The sequence below is a fragment of the Barbus barbus genome (assembly GCF_936440315.1).
Source record: "Barbus barbus genome assembly, chromosome: 50".
Classification (NCBI taxonomy): Eukaryota; Metazoa; Chordata; class Actinopteri; order Cypriniformes; family Cyprinidae; genus Barbus; species Barbus barbus.
In genome coordinates, this window is record NC_136728.1 from 10,013,013 (window position 1) to 10,037,127 (window position 24,115).

A 24,115-nucleotide genomic window follows, 5' to 3' on the forward strand; every position below is an offset into this window, starting at 1 on the left:
GGTTGGGCAGTATGACTGTATGTAAAGATTCTCCTATACTGTAAATCTGTGGTGCAAATATATAAGGACGGTAAAAATCAAATCAAATGGTGGAACAGCTTTGTTGGAAGCAATTTTGTTTTGATGCGTCATATGCATTTAGCGTAAATGTAGGTCATTTGTAGTCACTAAGTAACACTACAAAATGCCAAATCATACAATTGACAGACAAACAAACAAACAAACAAGAACAGATTAAAAAGAAGAAATAACTGACAACAAAGGGACAGAGGCACTCAAACTACCCACATAAAACAATCAAAACAAAAGAACAAAGAAAAAAAAAAAAAAAAAAAAACAGTCTGCCAAAATAAATAAATAAAAAAGAAAAGAGAGATTCATGGTAAAAAGTACCAAAACAACAACAAACAAACAAACAAACAAAGAAACAAGAGGCACTCGAGTTCCCAAAATACAAACAAAATGCAAAATAAAACCAAGACGACAAATTAATTTTAAAAAGAATACAGTCAAGTTCTAAACAAACAAACAGAAAAGAAATGTACAGGCAGTTCTCAGCAAAAATTAGCGTACTACATACTACTACTATAGAGCTAGAAGATTTTTGCCATTCCACCCACCTCTATTTTACAATAACCATATTACATAAAGAAAAAAAACAAATAGGAACTTATGTCCAAGCGCCACGCAACCATTAGATTTTCAACAACTCTGCAGCTGCTCCATAGGCAACAGCACTGAACAGCACCATGGGGGATGGCCTGGATCTTTAATCCAAATCAAATAATTGGGTCTCCACAGCCAAAAGTCACAGTCTCACTTATTTGGCTCCTTGCTGTGCCAGGAGAAATAGAGGCTGGAGAGGAGGGGGAGGGAGTAGATTAGGGATTTTAAATCCCTGGGAATTTGTAATGGATCCATTAAGAGCAATTCGTGGTTGTATGCCGTACTATGCCAAGTGATTCTTTAAGGTGTGCGGCTATCCATTCTCCCACAATAAGAAGTCCATTGTGAGAAAAATTCAGCAAGATGTGCAGCCTGTACAACTGTGTACAAGAAAAAAAGGAGGCGGAGTAAAAAAAAAAAAAAAAAAATACAAAGTAGCTTTATTAGGCCTTATTGGTTGATATGGCCCTTTGAACAATACAAATGGCACATAGTTGAGAAGAGCCAAAACGGAGACAAAAGGCCCAAAGCCAGGGCCTGTAACTGCTTGTCCAAATCCTTGAACATCCTGCAAAGGCCTGAGGCAGAGTTCACATCCATTATCTTTGTCCTGACTGGGTGCTACATGAGAAAACAGATTGTCTTTCAAACAAATGGACACAGGTGTGAAGATCTCAGTCCACCATAGCTTTATCTCAGTATCGGAACGTTTGGAAAGTTAGGATCTGAAGGAGGACAGATCCCAAAAGCATACCTGTCCTATGCAGGTTTTCTACTTAATTTAAGAATTTTAAAATGCCAATAATCCCTCAAGAATGAGATTTGGGGCCTTTCAGGATTCAGAGCATGATGATATTCGCATGTCCCGGTTATAATAATTTGCAATTCTTGCATTGTCTACTTTTGTACAACACATTCATTACTGTAGTCAAACTGGACTAACAACAGCTGCAGTCCACTTTTTCTAAAAAAAGTTATTTGAAAACACTTGTAGAGACTACGTTTTCCACAAAAACACAAAGAACACAACGAAACCAAAAATAAAAACAAACAAAATTAAAAATAAAACAACAAAACAAAAAAGGTCCTAACATTTACAAAAAATAAATAAATAAATGGTGATGCTCAAGTTATAAAAATGAAAATAATAAAATAAACAGGATTAACAAAAAACAAAATATAAAATAATGTTATTGGTAGCCCAAAATGTACTTTTAACCAATATAAACGTTTTTACTGATGACAAAAAACAACTCACTTTCAACCCCGCTGGGTTATGGGTAGGTATGCGTTTTTTAGCACTTTATTTCTTCCTAGGTGTGCTTGAAATTCCACATTCTAGTGACGCTGATAATCAGATACTATGTAATGATAAAGCCCTAAGCTGCTTTTGGTAAAACGAAAGTTGTGAAAACCTCTGGCAAGTCGGAACAGGTTTTGAGGGGGGTTGGGGACAAACATTCTACACTTGTTAAGAGGGATAGGAAATGGACTGACAAATAAGAAAACACCCCTCCCTTCCCCGTATACCTTTTGGGTTGATTACTATTCCCCCCCTCCATTACTTGCTTCTGTTACATTTGGTGAAATGGACTAGAAACGGTCACAAATCATAGGATGGCTGTGACGAAGACACTCCCTCTATTCTCCCTTTATGCACAGGCCCCTAATGGGAATTCTCACCATTTGAAGAAAAGAAACTAATTCCACTTGGAATGTTTCCTTTGGGTGGGGCTGGACAAACTAGACGCCAGACCCTCACCAACCTCACATTCTTGCCTCTGGCCTTTAAAGATTTTTACTATCAAATGCCTCCTATTCAAGGGTTAGAGTTACCAACCGACCAGATAGTTCACACCACACTGAAAAACGGGAAGGGCGAAATGGCAACAAAACAAGGCTATAAAACATCCATCTGACAGCTTGCAATTCAAATAAACAATGTTTTATCATGGAATCCGCCTGTCGAGATGATATTCTTAAGAGCAAAGACCATTGCTAATTAAATCTGCGCTGATCTATCGCACAGATGGGCTGCACTTCGAGCTGACACCAGCGATTAGATCATCATAGGACCCAGGAGGGTCATCTGACTGAAACTTCTCCATCAAGATGGACCACCAAACTCTGTCAAAGCTACCAGAGAAAAATTGACAGACCTCACGAGCGCATTAACACCCGTAACATTCAAGAGAAATAAGCTAATAATACGCACCAGATGTCATGCTAACATTTGGAGCGAACGTACAAGTGTGAGGCCATCGGGTCATTGATAATTTATATGGAAAATCATTCCACTGCGACAGCAATCCCTGATATAATAAGAATTGATTGCCACCGGCTGGATTGTATCGTTGGCGTGGGGGTGAAATGTTGTCAAGGTGATGCTGACAGTTAAATAATGCAAAAGAGCTCGACAAACAAGATTGCTCCCGAACCCAAGGACAAATTTCCTGTTGTTCGTTTAGAAACAAGCTCTTTTGTGGGAAGGGAGAATGCCAAGAGTGTGCCATCTAAAGCACATTTGTCTTTTTGTTTATTCGTACACATCACTTTTGCCATAGCAACTGTAAAGAAGATAATATAACTCAATCCATGTTGGGTACACAAGGTTTTCGCAGCCTTAGAAGAACAATTTTTGGATCTCCAAAAAAACCTTCCAGTGAACAGTTCTTAAAAGAACCATTTTTCTTAAACACCTAAATAACATTTTAGACTATAAAGAACCTTTTGTGCAATGGAAAGATTCTACACTTTTAAAAATAAAAAGTTCTTTATTGGCATCAACGGTTTAGTGAAGAACCTTTCACATCCATGGAACTTTTCCATTCCACAATAGGTTCTATATAGTAGAAAAAGGTTCTTTAGATGTTTAAAATGGCCTTCACACCAAGAAAAGAACTGTTCACTGAAAGGTTCTTCAGGGAACCAAAAATGCTATGAAAACACATTTTTGGAACCTTTATTTTTAATAAAGTATGATTCTTCATGGAACCTTCGATGCCAAGAAAAGAACCTTTATTTTAAGAAAGTATGATTCTTCATGGAACCTTCGATGCCAAGAAAAGAACCTTTATTTTTAAAGAATGTGACAAAAAAGCAATGGGAGGCTTCAAAGTAAGACTTGCAATTAATATTTGGCCTCTAAAATAATAAACAGGTACTTGGTTAAAAGATTTTGCTAATTGCCTCCATATATTTCTCCTGACAAATGTAGAATCAAAGTAGTGGGGGTGTTTCTATTGACCCGATGCCTTTGATATGGTCATCATACACGCCAAATGGGCTGTAACTCAAGGCACATGCATGCGCCGATGCCAACTGAGCCTGATTAAAACTCCATTAATCACCCTAGATTACCATGCCGAGCTCCCTAAAAAGGGCATTGTGTCAGCTACCACTAAAAACGCTAGGTTTAAAGGGCGCCAAGCTATCTGGACTGGCCTCAGCCATGTGTTCAATGAAAAGTTTAATGGCGGCCATTTGACCTCCTCATTGACTTGGGAGATGATTCATTGAATTCAACACTACTAAACCCGAAAAACAAATCAGCAACAACCAAAAACTCAACTTTTCAAGCACAGGAAATAGAAATAATATCCCCTAAGCAAATATCTCCATCCATGGGCCTCTCTGAAAAATCTTAAAGTCCTTCCCCTTGGAGATTCTAAACAAAGCTGCTCTGAACTTCCTTTATCTGCAAACTGCCAATTAATTCCCTGGTTCGCTAAGATTATGAGTAAACCCTGACGCCAACTTTACACCAGACTACTGCGCTTTTACCAAAGGTGTTTACTGATTGAGGCTTATCCATTTAAAGTGTGAAAAGCTTCAAAATGACAACCCCCAACCCTCATTTAAAAATGCCATTTGTGGCATCTGTTCTCTTTTGTGTAGTCAGTGCTATTAAACCAGTCTCTTCTCACCCCCCCCCCTGCAATCTGATACTGTTACCACAGAGAACATCATTAAATACTGAAAGACAGAAATAAAGACGGGTGGGACCAAAAAAAAAGAGGGTGGGGGTGGGATTGAAGCCCCTCAAGCTGTAAAACATTGCTTATTAAAGAAGTCTGTCTTTGCTTTTAGTGCATTAAAATTAAACCAAAAATACTAAATAAAAATCTAAATAAACAAAAAAAGTGAATCAGATTAACTTAGTAACTAAAGTGTATTATTTTTTTATAAAATATTATTTCAGTTCCTTGCATTAAACCTGATTGTTTAAATTATTATTTATTTTAAATTAAAAATTTTATTATCTCACAAAGCCTGTAAAAAAAAAAAAAATAATAATTATATATATATATATATATATATATATATATATATATATATATATATATATATATATATAAATAATACTTTGCATAGAGACAATCACCACATGTAGGACCAATAATTACTTTTTGAACAATAAGCACATTTTACCCTTTAATTTTCATTACCATTACACATCTGACATTTTACTTTTACTATTTAATTTTTTTTCCAATGATGATTCTCATTACTGCATAAATGTTTTAAATTAATTAATCAGCATAAATTAAAGGCAGTAAAAGTTCTACCATTATTCATAAATATTTTAATTTAATTAACTTTTTTTTTTTTACAGTAATAAAGATGACTCTCATACACACACACATTCATACACACACACACACATATATACACACACACACACACACACATTTTTGTGCCTGACAGTAATGTAAATTAAGGGAGAACTGTGCTTAATTTTTATAGAAATCATGTAAAATAAGTTTTCAAATAATGCAAAAAATACAAATACTTGTAAAAACAGGATTTATTTTATTAAAGCAATACATAACGTTCTATTTTTCCTTTTGATTTTGGAGCAACCTGGACATTATCTAATTTTTGTGAAAATCACCCCCCTAAAATACACTCACCATGAAGTGACTATAAAGCTCATTCACTAAACCCTTCCCTACTAGTAATGAGGTATAAGTCCAAACGTCAGCCTTTTCAGAGCACTGAATCACCTATTGTCTCCTATACACGTGGACAAGCCTATATTTGAAAAGCAGTATACAAGCCCTCAGACCATTACACTCTATAAATACATATATAATGACATGGGTGTGATGAAAACATTACAGACCTGTCTGTCAACACACAACCTTCCCAAACATCACCATACTTTTACAGACTTTTGCTGCTTGTTACTGATCTACCACAAATAAAACTGCTTTGAACATGTTTGATGTCAGTAACCGTCGATAAAACCACGTTGGATGTTTTACGTAAAAACACACGGTCATAAAGATAGCAACACGACGTACGGAATAAAATCGATGCACTGCTAAACGGTGCTTTGGGGGTTTTGATATATTTAATGTTGTATTATTCAACAAGCATGGTAAATGGGCTTTGATTGAAAGCATACAAATATCAAGGGCTGAAGATGCCATAAGTGTGAGCGTATGAAATTAGAGCAATCCATTTTTCCCTGATTGATCAGTCACTCAAGAGCAGCTGAGCAAACAAAGAGCTCAAACCTTAGGCAACTAAAATGGATGACAGCACTACAGGGAAATGTCTCTCTCCACATTAAACCCACCGAAGCGGTCTTCTGAAAGACGGCTTCATCCTATCGTGATTGACGTGAGGACGAAATTACGTTTACGAAAATTACGTCACCCAAACATCAGAATTCAGAAGTCGTCTCATATAGTGCCAAACCTGTGTGAATTACTTTTTTCTGTCAAACTCAAAATTATATTTTGACAAATGTCCAATGTCCAACTTTGGACCCCATTGACTTCCATTATATGGAACGTTGAGACATTTCTCAAAATGTTTTCTTATGCGTTCATACAGGTTTGGAACAACAAGAGGGTGAGTAAATGATGGCAGAATTTTCATTTCTAGATTAACAATCCATTTAAATATGCTTATTTAAGAGTCCCACACACGGTCCAGTTTCAACGACCTAAATTGTGGGAAAGTTCCACGTGTGAACTGTCAGGGCAGCTCTCCAACAGCACGCGCCTGTAACATTCTGCCTCTTGTATTGCAACTTGACAGCATGCCTCTCTGGTCACAGGCCAAGACAGCATTACAGCACACTGCCAAGAGCTTGTTCTCAAGAAACACCAGCGGTAGGGGGAATGACAGAGGAAAGTGAGATGGCAGGAAGAAAGAGAGAATGAAAGCGCACTCCTGTTGGGCCGCCTGCCAGAACGCCACACTTCAGGGATATCCAAGGACAAAAGCCTTATGTCAGGACAGAATTCCCTAAAGACTCGGGATGAACAAACGGAGAAATTAACTGACAGAGCCGTAAGAACATGTCTGAGGGTACAGCTTGGCTCACAACAGGAGACTATTGACGATAAGGGAAGAGGAGAACAATAGCTTCAGAAAGAAGTAGAACGCAACGAGAAGGGAAAAATCTGAGGCCCGATGTCTTTTGAGAACTTTTAGAGAAATGTGCAGTCCTCGTGCGCAAAAAAAAAAAATTGGATTTGAAATTTTTCATGAAATCAGCAAAATTAAAAGGCAGTATAACATACTACCATTATTTATAAATATGTAATTCTGTCAAACGATTAATCGCTATTAAATCGCATCCAAAATAAAACTTTGTTTGCATCAAATTTGTGTGTGTTCTGTGTATATTTATTATGTATACATAAATACACACACACACACAGTATATATTTTGAAAATATTGACATGCATTTAGATGTCTATATTTATTTATATTCATATATTTTATATTATACATAAATATATTTAATATATAAACTTAAAATTTTTCTTAAATATATATATGCATGTGTTCGTATTTAGATACACACAGTATACACACATTATGTAAACAAGAAATTTTATTTTGGGTGTGATTAACCACGATTAATCATTTGACAGCACTATAAATATGTAATATTTTTCTACATTACGGTAATAAAATATGAAAACAAGTTTACAAAATGTGGATAAATGGATAAAAAAAAAAACGTTATCAGTAGTTTTATCAGGCATTTGACAATTTATGTCTATTTCTTTAAATTATTATTATGATTATCATAAGCAAATTGCAGCAATTTTTTTTAAAATCTTTATTCAAATCAGCATAATTAAGGACAGTATACTAAATGCTACCATCATTTATAAACATTTTAATTTAATAATATAACATTATTCATTAATACGATGATGATACAAAACTAAGATTTTTTTTGCATTATGTTAATGAGAATTTATGGGGAATTCTGCTTAATTTAAGTAAATAATGTCAAAACACAGAAAGCTTTAATGGTTGCAAAAATAAGTTTATTTTCCTTAAAGCAAAGTAAAATTTCAAATTTTTTCTTTTGATTTGAGTGATCTGGACATTTTCTTGTCGTATTTTGGTGAAAATCTCTTGACAAAAATTACACTCTTTAAGAAGTGACTCTATAAAGCTCATTCACTAAACCCTTCCCTCTTATTAAAGAGCTAGAAGTCCAACCCAATTCTTTTGTTCACATTTGGGAGAACACGTATTCCTGTTGCGCTCGAGAAAACTGGATTAGATGTCCTATTCAGAGCCGATTGCGTTTCAGTAAACCGAGATGAGTCTGTTTTAGTGGTTTCACGGTTTATGAACATGTAAAGACTCTTTACAATTCATCTCATGATGTGCCACTCCTCAAATCATGCAGTGATGAATGAAAATATGCTGTATCGCTGCTTTTGTAGGTCATTGGTGATAAAATGAGAGTATACACAATGCCTGCAAATGCCTGACATACTGAAACCCCTTGAGATTAATGACAGGTCATAGAAATATAGACACAAACCTGTTTGAATGAGTCATCCAGGCTCCAATCATTCAGTCCATTTGGTGTGTTGAATGATTGTTGGTCAGTAAGAGAGTCGTCAGGCTCATCTTTCACCTTAGTGGTCGGAGACAGAGGCCGTTTTTTTGCAGCGGATGGCGATGCGGCGTAGACCGGGAATGGATACGGAGGAACTCCGACAGATGCTTGCTGAAGCGCAAGGCTTTGCTTCCTGAGGAACTCCAAGCCTTCGCTTTCCTCTTCTTCGCTACCGTCCTCCCCATCCATCATTTCATCGTCGTCATCTTCATCCCCCTCAGACCCTCTTCCTCTGTCCAACTCATCAGCAGCATCTTCCTCATGTACTTGGTCAGGGACGGTTATCATAGGTCCCTTGGCAGCTTGAGGCCCCTGGCCGCCTCTCAGCGCTCTGTCTCTGGAGTTTTTGCTGTAGAAATCAGGGGTTAAGGGAGTACCCTGAGCTCTGGCAGAGGCCATGATAGCTTGCTGTGCAGCCAGCTGCTGGGCATACAGAATATGGGCTTCCCTGAAGTGTCTCTCCTTGCGCTCCATCTCCAGTTTAGCTTGTTGTTGTCTCTGGAGCTGCTCCATAACCGCCTCCAGTTTGACTCCAGCCGCACTTCCGAAAGCTGCCTGGGAAAATGCACCAGCCAAACCACTGTCCTGAGACAAGCTGGGCTGGATTGTGGAGGATAGTAAGTAAAATAATTCTGTAAATACATTTTATAAAAAGCCAACTCCATTTTTTTCCCCTTTTAAAAAATATATATTTTAAGATGAAGAAAGTACAGCATACTCTTCCAAAACAGGAGTTCAATATAATTTATAATTAACATTTAAAGGGCTAGTTTGCTCCAAAATGAAAATTCTGTCATCGTTTACTCACCCTCAAGTTGTTCTAAACCTGAATTAACTTCTTTCTTCTGTTGAACATAAAAGATATTTTGAAGAATGTGGGTAACCAAACAGTCTTCCTCATACTACCGAATGCAATAGGGACCAGCAACTTTTGTTTCCTCACATTATTCAAAATATCATGTTTTGTTGATATTTAGAAGAAATAAAATCATACAGGTTTGGAACAATTTCAGGGTGACAGAATTTTCATTATGGGGTGAAAATATAAATAAATATAAAATACGAAATATTTTTTAATAACTGAAAGTAACGTTTTTAAAAGGCTCACGCAAGACAACTAAAGTGTAAACAAAACATTCACACTGTTTTTGAGTAATCTGAATTATTTTAATTCGAACTAACAGGAATTAAAGTTCGAATTAAAGACGCATTATGAAATGGCCGTGTAATTAAAATGAACTTAATTCGAATCAGATACAAATAGTACACAAATACGCGTAAACAAATAAGCACAAACTACATGACGGAAGAATTCAAATTTGTTTAATTTAAATGAAAAACAAATACATGTAAGCAAATCTTCACAACGGACATGGCCGATTGGAATTCGAATTAACGTCACAAGAATTTTAATTCGTATTAACAGTATTTATATGTCTCAAAAGATTAACGTCGCATTCCGCTGCTTGCTTATTGCCCAGTAAGCCAACCTTTGACCCCCCCACCACAATAGTATGGATAGTAGAACGACCGGATGTCCGGCCAAAACGGCGTGTCGCTTTTCATTTAGTTAAATAATTAATATTTAGCCAAATCCAGTCGATTTATGATGTTACTATATAACTAATTAAATCACGGTTTGATAAGTGAGCGCAATAACAGAAGCTACTCAGTTCATTGCTGCCCCAAAGTATGGCGCTCTTCCAAAAACAATTAAGCTATTAAAAGAGAGAACGAACACACGACGCAAAGTATCGCGTTCTGATGGAAACAAACGGAGAGGTTTTAGACTTTTCCAATCCGGCGGCACGCGATTTGGAACTTTAACAACTGATAAACAGCGCGAGTTTGTATCAAAAAAAAATCTTGAAATCATGACGTGTACAATGTGGATTTTCGCTAACTGTTACATATAATAGCTTGACCACTCACACGAAAGTAATTAGAATAAAGACCGACTCATTGAGTTTATATAAAAAATTCGTAAATGTACATGCGATATATTTTATACACTCGAGGTCTGCTGATTAAATATTACAGTAGCTTATCAATACATTCAACAGGGCTCTGTGCCAGCTGGACGGAACTCACCACTTGCGCTTTGCTGCTACTGGAATTGTCCACCATCACTTTTCCGAGATAAACCACCGTGCGTGTTTTGCTCAGCGCACCGAGTCCGTGTGCATCCACCCGAACGTGTAATATCCCCTCTGATAGACCGGTAATAAACCTCTCGGTGTTTGCAGAGGAAAAAAACACTCGACACTGGGGCCAGCCAAAGGGGAAACGCCTGACCTCACCTCCCGAACTGCGCGCTGAGGGACTCCCGCAGTCCCCTCGACTCTTCCTCCTCCAGCCGGAGCCAAACCCCCCGCACATTAACGCACATTTAAATCCCGCCCCACAGGCTCGAGCAACAAGTTACTAAGTTCTTACGTTTCCCCTTTGCAAGCAAGTAAGTAAAATATTTATAGCACAAAAACCGATAGGAGTTAACATACACTTACGCGGCTGTTTCATGGATCTAATATTAGACTGACATTTTTTATTTTTGTCTGGAAATTCTGACCCCAATTTAGCCACTTATACATATGTTTATAAAAGAAATGGAAATTAAGAATTATTATTGGTACGATGGGGAAAAGTTTTTTATTTAATAAGCATGCACAGCAACTTTAAATTATTTGTGATTTGAATTTTTTTTAATCTGATTTAAGTTGAACGCATTCCTGCTACGCCCTCCACTGGTTCAAAAGTGCTGTAACGTTTACTATATAATTATAGCTGGTGTCAAGCAGAAAAACGAAAACGGGTTGCTGTCCACCTTATTTTTAACGTAACAGCGCGTGCGGCAATTTTTACCTTGAATGTGCGAGACTTCCGGTGTTGGCCGCCTCCAGTTATTTTAGCTGTGCAAAACCAGTCCATCATGTTCATTTATTATCGTGTAGCCGTTTACTGCACTTTTATTATTTCGTTTACCTATAGCTGTTAATGAAGCCGAAGTCTTGCACTTTGCTTTTTTATTATATTCCAAATAAAACAATTTAGTAGGTTCTCAATACATTTAACAGAAATAGTTTTCCATGTTGAAAGATTTAGAGGATAGATTTTTTTGCTTTTGCGATTGATTTTAACCCTTATTTTAAAAAATGTAATACAGTTAATACAAGTTTGAAGCAAAGTCTGAGGCATCAGATAAAAACACAACAAGACTGAGTAAAGATAAATCTCCCTTTATTAGGTCCATCAATATTTTACAAGCAAAAGAACATAATAAAGGCCAGTTAAATATAACACAAACACCACGACACAAGGCAAAGACTTCAAGTACAGTGGTCTACTCAGTCCAGAGAAGAGCAGCAGTCTCCTGGAAGACTCTGTAGATAAATAGGAAAGATGCGTAAGGAAACATACATCTTGCACTTAGTTGAATTTTGTAAAAAAAAAAAAAAGCTGATACTCACCACAATCGCAGACATCTACACTTTGTCAATGCCAAGCTCCTCAGGTGTAGGGATACCAAGCTCATTGAGGGTAGGCTGCAGCTCTTGAAGAACATAGGGGTAGATCTCTTTGTGTGGGCCAGATTTGTCCTGTGTAAATAAATATATTAAATTAAAATAAACGAGTATGAGTAAAATAAATTCTAATTACAATTTAGTAAAATCATGTTAAATTATGCAGCTTCAAGACATGAATTTAATAATGTCACTGTGGCGTATTCTGCAATTGTCCTGAGAGTTTTATTGACCTTGACTGCCTCAAGGATGCGGATGGCACTGGCCAAATCGTTTAGCCTCCGACACGCTCTCAGGGCTGCCTCCAGGATCTTTGGCTCAGGTACCAAGTCATAACCGATCAAAGTGTTCATTCCTGAAGCGAAACAAAGGGGACATGCATTTACTCCACAGTCAGTTGGAATTTTCTTCCTTGATGCAAATAAAAACATACTTCCTTGTTCCAAAGATTTTTATAGGTTTATGATAAACGGACTCATAAATTTTTGAAGAAGTGATACTAACGGATCAAACTAAACCAGCTTTACAGGTTAGCAAATACAAAAGCAAACAGAAACACTATTGTTACTGATGGAAACGGTCTGTTTAATTGTGCATTATAGATAATAACATACAATATAGAAATAAATATGAATAAACTTAAATGTAAAATAATATGCGTGTTAAAAGATAAAACAGTTCTATATATATATATATATGTGTGTGTGTATTTTATATTATGATAATTTTGAATTGTATTATTACATCAAAATTATTAATATTTATTATTATTATTATTATTATATTAACTTTCAGAAAAAAATGGGGACCAAACAACAAACAAAACATTTCAGGAAATATAATTTACTACTATTCAGATTCAAGGGGATTCTAATTAGAACATATGGCCACTAAAATAAATGTATAAATAATGAAAATTTTTACTTTTCAAGCTCTGTAGTCGAATGCACAGCTGCTGATTCAATAATAAGGTCAAAGCGCTGCCGTCACCCACCTTTCCTCAGCTCCCAAGCATCGATGTCTGGCTTGTTGAAGTAAGTGACCCAGCGGGCATCAAACTCTTCATCTGTCTCCTGTTTGCCATGGGAATAAGAACGAGCAGCTACTGAAGCTGTGGAAGAGAAAGACCATCAGAAGAGACTTTAAGCAAAAATGATTCACTTTATTAGCCTTAGAGAATGACATCCAGACAAACACTTTGACTCTATCACAGCTAAAGTACTTCCGGGAACTCCTGTAGGCATACAACTGCCATAAATCTCATTATAAGACACTATAATCATTTCGTCTGTGAATCAGTGTTGGTCAAAAACACTTAATAGTGCAGTGACATTTTGCATAGGCTTTGTTCCAGTTGGACCTGGTCCAGTGCTCTTGTTTGACTGGTACATGGTCCGTTGGGGGAGTATTATTTGAGCTAACGCTTAACCATCTGATATCAATGAGTTCAACTGATATTCCAAAAATGAGATGTATAATATACCAAACATGCAAACTAGATGTTTGTATGTTCATGAAGTGAAGTATATACTGATGACACTTCATTTGCATATGTGCTGTGGGTTTTCACAGAGGTTAGGGCACTGTCACAGACATCATTCTGGCTGACAGTATTAACTACAGCGACATGCAACATGAATTTATGCGCATTCTTCATAGATGCAACCCTGCGGCGCACGTATTCATTCACTTCATGATGAAACTGCTACAGAAGACTATTTTTGTAAACCACACAGCCTAATTGAAGAGCTTTCAAAAACCCACGTATTTATATACTAGACTAGTTGTTTCAATGAAATGTCAACCTGACAGAAAAATGTGTCAATCTGGGATGCTTTGAGTTTGAGTGTCGCGTTTCCTCCTCGCGCTGGGCCGAAGCCTCACTCTAGTGGGTCATTACGTCAGTATATATATCTATGGGTCATTACAAGGACACTGTGAGAAAACATTCACAAGACTTCATAAATGACTGGGAAAACGCGATTATGACATAGAAATGCTCTTATACAGACGATAACTTAGCGTGTGATATCCTCTGCGGGGTATAACCTTTCTTGCAAGGCTATCGTTAGCTAATGTGCTAAGCTACATTCAAGGTTTTTCCGTTAACTCTGTCTCTTACTGTAGTTTTTCCTATCAGCGGTTTCATAATTAAAGGCAAATTGTGTATTTACCTGTATATTGTGGCCGTGACCTTGTTAAACTCCGAGCACCGGAGACTGAGAGTCTAAGGGCGGCTCTGAACATAGTGCGGCTCACCGGACTCACGCGCAGCTCGGACTGAAGAACGACAAGCTCGAGCTGCGGACATGTGTGACTGCGCATGCGCAGTGGTTTAGCAATAAAGCCGAGCATGGACTCTGGCTGCTCATGGAGATGTATAGCGAGGAAGTTTGCTAAAGAGGATTATAAAAGAGCATGAAGGACAAAAGATACATTTCTGTACTGTATACAAATCACAGTCCTTCTCTATGAGCTGCATCCAGTATGAGCACAGTTATATTTAACCTTCTGTATATGCATTATTGATTAATATATTTATATTGATATTTAATAATGGATAACGCAAAACATCTAAATAAAACAACACACGACAGCTGCAATGTTCTGCATCTGTTGCATCCATATCTATTCCAATAAACACACAAGCAGTTCGTCAACATTTATATGACATTTAGGCCATCATTAGTAGACAATATCGGTACAGCATCATCACATTATTATCATACAAATATTTTGATCAAAATTGCTCAGTTTCATTATGCACTTTGAAATCGTAGCAATTGATTGACTGTAATGTGACTGAAATATTAGTGGTGGAAATGGCCAAAATTCACTGGGGGGCTCTAGCTTAGAAGGGGGGTGGGGGGTGTTAATGGTAATTTTAGATGACCTTTCGGAAGTAGCAGCCTGTTTAATTATCTATAATAACATTAAACTTATTTCATGCTCTCTCTAAACCTTCTTGGATATGAAGACAGACACCTGCAATTCTGGCCAAATTACAGATATAGTTTTTATTAGGTAACTTTACATTCAATTAGTTTTTAAAAGGTAACTTTACATTCTTATGGACTCTACGCCGCTTACATTTCTTTTCAGGAGCACTTGTGATTAGGAACACCTTCTGATCATTGAGAGAAATGAACCTTACCAAAGGTGATATTTGACACCTTAAATGTTTTTTTCCCCCACCTTTGTAATGCCTCTGACTTTATGTCATCTTTTGTGCCAAAAAATTAATGCATTTTAATGCACCACTTGATAATATAATATATTAACTATTTTATTAAATTAATGTTTTAAACAAAGTTTTGAATATAGAAATTTTAAAGGATTTAAATGACTCAATTTATGCTTTAAAAATTAATCGATTCGTTCAAACAGCTGATTCATTTAAGAACGAAGCAAATGACTCTCTTTATGAACGGATCATTGAATCATTGACTCACTAGTTTTGTTCAAAAGCAAAAATTCATTCATAAACGATACTGTTAATCTGTGATTTGTTTGGAACTATTTTTGTTGACTAAATAGAGCACAATCAGACAATAGTGTTCCTAAAATGTAAGTCACTTAATATTAACTTTTGTATAAAATAAAAAATGTTTTAAATTTAATTTCATATTTGCAAACTCCCTTTATTATTAAAAGCTGCCACTCTTCGTTCATCGTGATCTCACAAACTTCCATTTTAATGAATGAAGCTCTCTACACTGCACACTAAATCTATTATTTACATCCTCTCTACACTTAGTTTGTTATAATGAATGACAAAAGATGCCGTCTGCTTTCACGATCTGTGCTGTGAGCAGCAGCACGCGCACCGATAGAAAAGCATCTCTGTATGTAGTCTGGCCAACCACAAAAGCTAACCATAGACACAAATATATCGCGCTAGGTTTATGTGCTGAACTGGGATCGCTTTCCTAGTCTTTTGAATGGATAAAATATAGAAATCACGTTAATTTATTAAATTAATTTATAATTTAATATGTTGTAAAACTGCAATAGTTTTGAGCTTCTAGTCCAAAATGTGAATTTTATTTTAAGATAATAGAGCATTTGTTTGCAAAATAGTTGCTCTCGCCAGCAGGGGGTAGTATTACATTTCATAACGTAAAATCTAAATCTAGGGTTATTATAGTTAACAAAAACTAAAACAAAAATCATAAAATCATATATATATAAATCATTTAAAGTTAACTGAATAACTTGTATTTCATTAATTTAATTTATCCTGATGGAATAAAGTAACTAAAATAAAAAATAATACCAAAAGAAATTAAAGTTTATTTGACCGTAACTATTTGATTTTAGACTATATATTATTTTTCATATTTGACAAAAAAATTTAAACTAATAAAAATGACAAAAACACACAACAAAATGAAAATAAAATTAAAATGGAAAAAATTTAAATAAAATATTTATAGAAACTATGATAATATCCTAATTACACTAAAATAACACTGATAAAACCAAAAGTGCAACAGGAGATATGAAAAACATTGAATAAAGCAAAAATAAATAAATAAAAAAAAGTGAAGGAGTGTGAGAAATAGCCAAAACTTAATAATTTGGATTTATATTTTATTTTATTGTAATTTAATTACACACTATTATGAAGCAGCACACAAAAAAAATCACTTGATCATGCATTTTATCACTCAGATTATACATTCACATTTATTGCATCCTGATATGGCCAAATTATACGACAGTTAAGCAAGTTATAAATACACACACACAAACATTTATATGAATTCCTCCCTTTTATAGTAACATTTGTTCCCTGGTTCCAGTGCTGGAATTTTTTCCTGTCCCAGAGCAACTCTTTTAAGACTGGGAAGATCACAAGAACAAGGACTCGCTGATCTTTTTTCTGTCTTTTCAGCCCCCTGCGGTCCATCTGGCCATTTGCTTTCCTCTGAGAGTGCGTTTATTTCAGCTGGAGGCTGGTAACCCGGCTCCTGCGGGTCCAGCGGCTCTTTGGACAGAAGAATACAAATGGAAGGAAGAGTTCTGTGTACGGTCATCTGAAGCGGGCCGCTCTCCTGGCTCTCCCACACCTCAGTCACTGTCCTGTACTGGAGCTTTGACAGCTGGTGCAAACCCCGCACCTTGCGTTTCATTATCTCTGCACAGGTGATGGTTTTGGTCATGGCCCGTCCCGTCCCACTGAACATGACCTGCGATGCTGGAGCCATGTGTCCGTCACCTTGAATTCGAGACATGGCAAAACCCAAAAGGTTCCTGATCTTGCTCCCTTCTTTCACGCGCATTTCCAGCACCTCAGATGGTAGTCCTGGGATTGGACACGGGATTGGTTCTCCAGTGGAACGGATCTTCCTGAATCCACCTTGCTTTGGCTTGCTAGAAGATCCAGGAGGGTTTGTGGGATTGATTTGAGAGGGTTGGACAGATGTTGTGCATTTAGATTGTGTGCTATCATGAAGCTCTTGGGTCGGCATAAACATATTTATAGGTTATTTTATATGTTCTTGGGGCTGCAGAACCTTGTACCACTTGATAATATTTCCCAGAACTATGGATTTTTTACTTTCAAGAAGTTGTAATACATTATGTTGCTTTCCAGCATTAAAAAATGCACAGACGTGAGGGAAACTGAACGATCTTAGCTGCTAAATGTTGTGTGATTCCCAAAGCTGTGAAGTGAATGACAAGCTGTCAATTACTTTATACTCTCTGGCCGTTGACATGAAGGAAAGAAAAAAATCTGTTCTGTAAATCGAGCAAATTCATCAAAGCTGAAAGTGCTGAGAATCAGCAATTTCTCAGTCACTACCTTTGAAGCATATTTCAGTCTCTGTGAGAAGGGAGCTGTAACCAAACAAGGCAAAAAGACGATGAGTTCAGAGACAGAACCGCGCTTTAAAGCCAATAAGCTTGGTTTAGTCAAAATGAAACATTATTTGAACTTGTATCTCAAGTCAGCATTTAGTTCATGGATGCAACCAAGCTTAGGATAGCCAAACATATTCAAATTAAAATAAAATAAAATAATAAAATGAAATAAAATAAAAAGACCAATGTATTTAAAAATCCAACTGAAATAAAAAAGTAGTAACATAAAATTAGAATAACAAACAAACAAACAAACAAAAAAAAACATTACATATATAAAATAAGTTATAAATAATATTTAAATATATATAAGATTACACACCAAAAAATAAAATGAACTAAAATTAAAACATTATATACAAATTTAAATTAAAATAAACAAAAATGAAAAATCACATAATAATAATAATAATAATAAAATCCATGTGTATTTAAATATGCACACAAATAAAATACAAAAAGTAAAATATGAAATACTAAAAAGCCCAATGTGTTTACAAATCCAATTAAAATTAAATTAAATTAAACATATATATATAAATTATATTATATATACACATTACATATATATATAAATTACACACCAATAAAATAAATATAATTAAATTCCATTATAACATTATATATAACAAATATTCTAATAATAATAATAATAATAATAATAATAATACAAAAGCCATATAATATAGTATAAATACCAAATGCAAAATACTAAAAAACACTATTTGTAATAAACTTTAAATGTAATAAATAAAATAGAAAGGATAACTAATAATATGTCTAATGTATTAAATATACTATACATATATAAAAAAAATGTAATGCAAGACAACTTTATGGAACATGCACAAATTAATGTCAAACTGATTTAGAAAAATCTTTCAGTGATGCATTTACCTTTTTGCTCTTAAGATTTCTCATAGAGTTCCGCTGTAAGGTGAAGTTCTGCACTGCGTTTTACGCTTGATATCTGGTCATAATCTGAGACCTTTCGTATATTTACTCTTAAGTGGTGCCTGCCACACTCCAGAATGCACTGAAGACCCAATCTGAGGCTTGTCAGGGACACAGAGAGGGAGGGGTGGAGAGCCTAATCATCTCTTAAAGGAACAGTCACTTGTGTTTAGCAAATGCTCTGTATAGAATTTCATCAGAATTTCATCCTAGCAAATGCTTTCCTGGGTCCCCCTTTAAAACTCTCAGTGTTAATGAAATCCTGTCAATCAGCGCGTGTCTGTGGCTGATTAACATGCGTGACTGATTAAGGCTGAGAGTTTAAAAACACATTCTCCCATGCATGACGGCACAATGCAGCCAGTAAACAATTATCTACATAAGCACAGTTGACTTATGCCAGGCATCTGCTTTTAAATATGGCTTTGGGCCAACTTATTAAATTATGAAATTGTGTTTACATATAAAACTTGCATGCTGAATTGATACAGCACACATAAATGTAGGTCAAGAAACTGCCATTTACGGAGCAGGAATTCATTGTTGTCCAAAGGTGGCTGTTTCTTCAGGTCTATTTCTGCATCTTCTCCCACTGTGGCTGCTGAACGCTCTTGAAGTGTTAGAGCTCCGAGGCTGTGATTTCAATCAGAGAAGAAGGCCATGCGGTTCTGCTTGACAAAATACACAGTCTGTATCCTGAAGGGGAGCATCCAACATTCTAGAGACTGGGATGACAGAAGGCAAGGCAAGCTTTCTGTTCAATGAGATGAAGAGCACAATTATACACTGTAAAAATGTACTGTAATGTGCTTTTTATATGCAGTTCCATTAACGGAGGGCCACAACATGTTTTAAAGTTCCTCATAAATTGCTTTTCCTGCAACCGTGGTCAGTATGTAGACAAAGCACAAAACCAAAACAGCATCAGTAACACACAACACTAAAATAATTCCATGAATATTAATTACATAATATCATATTCAACATGAAACACTCCAATGATACACATAACTGACAACAAAAATATAGAAAAAATTTAATATAAATGTGATGGTTTCTCCATAATTAAAAGGCGATTCATAATAAAAAAAATTAGATTATGTTAGATAAAATTAGATTTGATAAAAAATATTTATAATAAATACAGGTACATCTAAAAAAAATTTGAATATCGTGAAAAGTTCATTTTTTCTTGTAACTTATTTCAAAAAGTGAAACTTTCATATATTTTAGATTCATTACATGTAAAGTAAAACATTTCAAAAGTTTTTTTGTTTTAATTTTGATGATTAGAGCTTACAGCTCATGAGAGTCAAAAATCAGTATCTCAAAATATTAGAATATTTACATTTGAGTTTCAATTAATGACCATTCCCACAGTATAAATTCCGGGTATCTCTTGTTCTTTGAAACCACAATAATGGGGAAGACTGCTGACTTGGCAATGATCCAGAAGACGAACATTGACGCCCTCCACAAAGAGTGTAAGTCACAGAGGGTCATTACTGAAAGGTGTGGCTGTTTACAGAGTGCTGTATCAAAGCATATTAAATGCAAAGTTGACTGGAAGGAAGAATTTGGGTAGGAAAAGGTGCACAAGCAACAGGGATGACTGCAAGCTTGAGAATACTGTCAATCAAAGCCGATTCAAACACTTGTGAGAGCTTCACAAGGAGTGGACTGAAGCTGGAGTCAGGGCATCAAGAGTCACCACGCTCAGACGTCTTCAGGAAAAGGGCTACCAAGCCATTTCTGAAACAGAAACAACGTCAGAAGCGTCTTACCTGGGCTGTGGAGAAAAAGAACTGGACTCTTGCTCAGTGGTCCAAAGTCCTCTTTTCAGATGAAAGTAAATTTTGCATTTCATTTGGAAATCAAGGTCCCAGAGTTTGGAGGAAGAGTGAAGAGGCACAGAATCCAAGCTGCTTGAAGTCCAGTGTGAAGTTTCCACAGTCAGTGATGATTTGGGCTGCCATTTCATCTGCTGATGTTGTTCCACTATGTTTTCTGAAGTCCACAGTCAACGCAGCCATCTACCAGGAAATTTTAGAGCACTTCATGCTTCCTTCTGCTGACAAGCTTTATGGAGATGCTGATTTCATTTTCCAGCAGGACTGGGCACCTGCCCACACTGCCAAAGGTACCAAAAGCTGGTTCAATGACTATGGTGTTACTGTGCTTGATTGGCCAGCAAACTCGCCTGACCTGAACCCCATAGAGAATCTATGTCAAGAGGAAGATGAGAGACACCAGACCCAACAACGCAGATGACCTGAAGGCCGCTATCAAAGCAACCTGAGCTTCCATTACACCTGAGCAGTGCCACATGCTGATTGTCTCCATGCCACGCCGCATTGGTGCAGTAATTCATGCAAAAGGAGGCCCAACCATGAGTGCATAGAAATGAACATACTTTTCAGAAGCCTAACATTTCTGTTTAAAATATTCTTTTTTTATTGATCTTATGTAATATTAAAATCTTATGTAAAATAAAATATTAAAATATTAAAATTAAATGTACCTGTATAAATATTTATAATATTTAATATAATATTTTATTAATAATATATATTTAATATAATAAATAATATAATTAATTAATATAATAAAATATTTATATAAATAATTAGAATAAAATATTTAAATTTTTGTTTGCTGTGTAAGTATTAATAATTTGAAATTACATAAATTAAAAATAAATATTTTAATAATAAAGAATTTATTTTTTAAGAACACAGCATAGTAAAATTACTAAATTTATATGTATATATATTTATATATATATATATATATATATATATGTAACTTGATGGTTCTTGCAGGTACGTTTTTCTCCATATTTAATCATATAAAATAATCATTTGAATAAATTAAAACTAACTTACTGTAAAAGATGACATAATACATTTTAAAAGTATATCTGTTTAATGCTTAATATATTTATATTAAACTCTCCAGTGTACATAACTGATAACAAAAATAAAAAGAAATATACCTTAAATTAAAAAATAGTTAAATACAAATAATTACAAGGTGATTCTTAATTCTTAATTTAAAAACTATAATTCCAAAATTATTTTACTGTAAAAGTGTATTTAGTTTTAAAATAATTATAAATATTTTAATATATATATATATATATATATATATATGCATATACACACACACACACACACACACACACACACACATACATATAGTTTTTATTTTATTTTTATACATTTATTTTATTTTGTATTTTTTTATAATAATTCATAATGTTTACTTGTAAGAAACAATTTAAACAAATTTAACAATATTTAAATTACGAATCTATACTACAAAGTATAAATTACTGCAAACTTTTGTTACTAATAATTTAATATGCATAAAATAATAAAAAATATTGTTAATATACTACATTGAAATACATTAATAAAATAAAATATATACATGTTACATTTTGCTAATTATGTACTTGTAGAAAAGCAATGTATAATATTAATATTAATGCTATATAATATTACTTTATAATTAATAGTGGAAATATTAAGAAGAAGAGGAAAATATATAATAATATATATATATATATATATATATATATATATATATATATATATATATATATATATATATATATTACCATATTTGGATTTCTTTCTGTAGCATTTTCTACATTGTTTTACAGTGTGCAGATGATCTTAAGTGTATTTATCTGAAGAGTGGACACCATTCAATGGTGTTAGGGAGGGTTTCAGATCTGCTGGTAAAATAGCCTTTCAAGTGCACTGCCAACCAGACGCTCTTATTTTAGTAAGCTCCCAGAACAGATAAAAGCCAACATGTTGACAATTACTGTTTCAATTACTTTATCAATCTCCATAGACGACACACACTCACAGCCGTTATCTGCCCGACAACAGAAACCCAGCCGCAGGGCCTCTCTGGCGGATTTCTTTGGAAGTCTTACTAATTTAATTAAAGGGAAATTAGGTCTCAAAGAGGAGCACTGCAGATTGCAAGACCCACAGGGAAATGAAGTCAGAATGAAATTTGTTTAATGGTGTGAGGACGACTTCACTGAGAACTTTGGTTAAGGAGGCAATCTCGCTCACAAAGGGATGAGAGGATTGTTTTTTTCCTTCACGTACGCTGCTGTGGAAGGATAAATTGGGCTGCAGTCAAGAGCATTTCAAAAACAAACTGTAACAGCAAGTTCCTCTGTAGCGAGAAATATGCAAGCTTGAAAACTGCCCGGGTAATTTTCTTGCTGATGAAAAATTGGAAAAGGGCTCCTTCATGCCTCACTTGCATTCTGGAGCGGTTCTCCCTCACGGCTCGGTCCGAGTGCTCTTTGAACACTTTCTGCTGAGGGTGTTAGAACGACTCGAGCCGGGCTGGATTGAGGTGTGCTCAGCCGTGATCTGCACTTGTAAAACATTTGTGAGGGTCAAAGCATTCAAACGTTTCCAGAGAAAGATAATAACCACACTCAGCCAAGGGTAGAGAGAGAGTCAAGGAAAAAGGAGGAGAAAGTGGACCATTTATGTCTACATTAATGAAAGATGTGCTGAGCATAAATCCAATTTGCACATTTCCCGTCGACTAGAAGAAAACTGGTGCGCTTTAGAGTAAATGATGAAGAAAAATCACACGCAAATTATCATACAAAACCACTTTCCGAAGTCAAAACAACATTTAGCCTAGGAAGAGGCTATTTAGTTCAAGTGGATAATCGACAAATTAAAGTAGGTGACAAAAACAAAATATCACACTGCTTTTCTAAAAACCTTATTTTCTTATTCTTAAACAAGAACAATGAACAAGTGTTACATTTAAGTCTGATCTATATTCATTTTCTATAGGACCATATTAATGTATTTAGAATGTAAAATTATGTCTTTACAAAATGTGCTATGATGCTTACAATAATTATTGCTTTAATGGCTTTATAATTGCACATTATAATTTTGCTAAATGCATTTTAATATAATATTTACAATTAGCTGAAATAAATTTAAAATACTGTATTTTTTGTCATATTTTTATTTATTAATATAATAAATTAGGTATATATATATTCATCATTTACTCTAAAGCGCACCAGTTTTATGTGTGTGTTGCATCAATATTTTTTATTAATATAATTTGCATTAATTTGCATATATTTTTTATGAATATTATATATATATATATATATATATATATATATATGTGAGTGTGTGTGTGTGTGTCTGT

General features: G+C 35.0%; 3 protein-coding genes across 3 annotated transcripts in view; all 3 read right to left on the bottom strand.

The window, feature by feature from the left end:
* The window catches only part of arid3b (AT-rich interactive domain 3B), a 30,497-nt gene extending 19,510 nt beyond the window's left edge, over positions 1–10,987 (bottom strand). Inside the window, exons 1-2 of the mRNA XM_079414836.1 lie at positions 10,647–10,987; positions 8,478–9,155 (exon numbers count right to left, since the gene is read on the bottom strand). Of these exons, the coding sequence (XP_079270962.1) occupies positions 8,478–9,155; positions 10,647–10,934 (966 nt within the window). The 5' untranslated portion in view covers positions 10,935–10,987. The remainder of the gene's footprint in view (positions 1–8,477; positions 9,156–10,646) is intronic.
* Positions 10,988–11,775: 788 nt separating this feature from the next.
* On the bottom strand, positions 11,776–14,586 carry cox5aa (cytochrome c oxidase subunit 5Aa). The gene is made up of 5 exons (XM_079414837.1): positions 14,251–14,586; positions 13,071–13,187; positions 12,310–12,431; positions 12,023–12,151; positions 11,776–11,935 (listed from the first exon to the last, which is right to left on the bottom strand). The coding sequence occupies exons 1-4, from the start codon at positions 14,429–14,431 to the stop codon at positions 12,038–12,040; spliced, it is 534 nt and encodes a 177-aa protein (XP_079270963.1). The 5' UTR covers positions 14,432–14,586; the 3' UTR covers positions 11,776–11,935; positions 12,023–12,037.
* A 2,247-nt stretch (positions 14,587–16,833) lies between these two features.
* Positions 16,834–17,550, bottom strand: rpp25a (ribonuclease P/MRP subunit p25, a; the record flags this gene model as incomplete). The annotated part of the gene is made up of 1 exon (XM_079414452.1): positions 16,834–17,550. The coding sequence occupies one exon, from the start codon at positions 17,548–17,550 to the stop codon at positions 16,834–16,836; it is 717 nt and encodes a 238-aa protein (XP_079270578.1).
* Between the last annotated feature and the right edge of the window lie 6,565 nt (positions 17,551–24,115).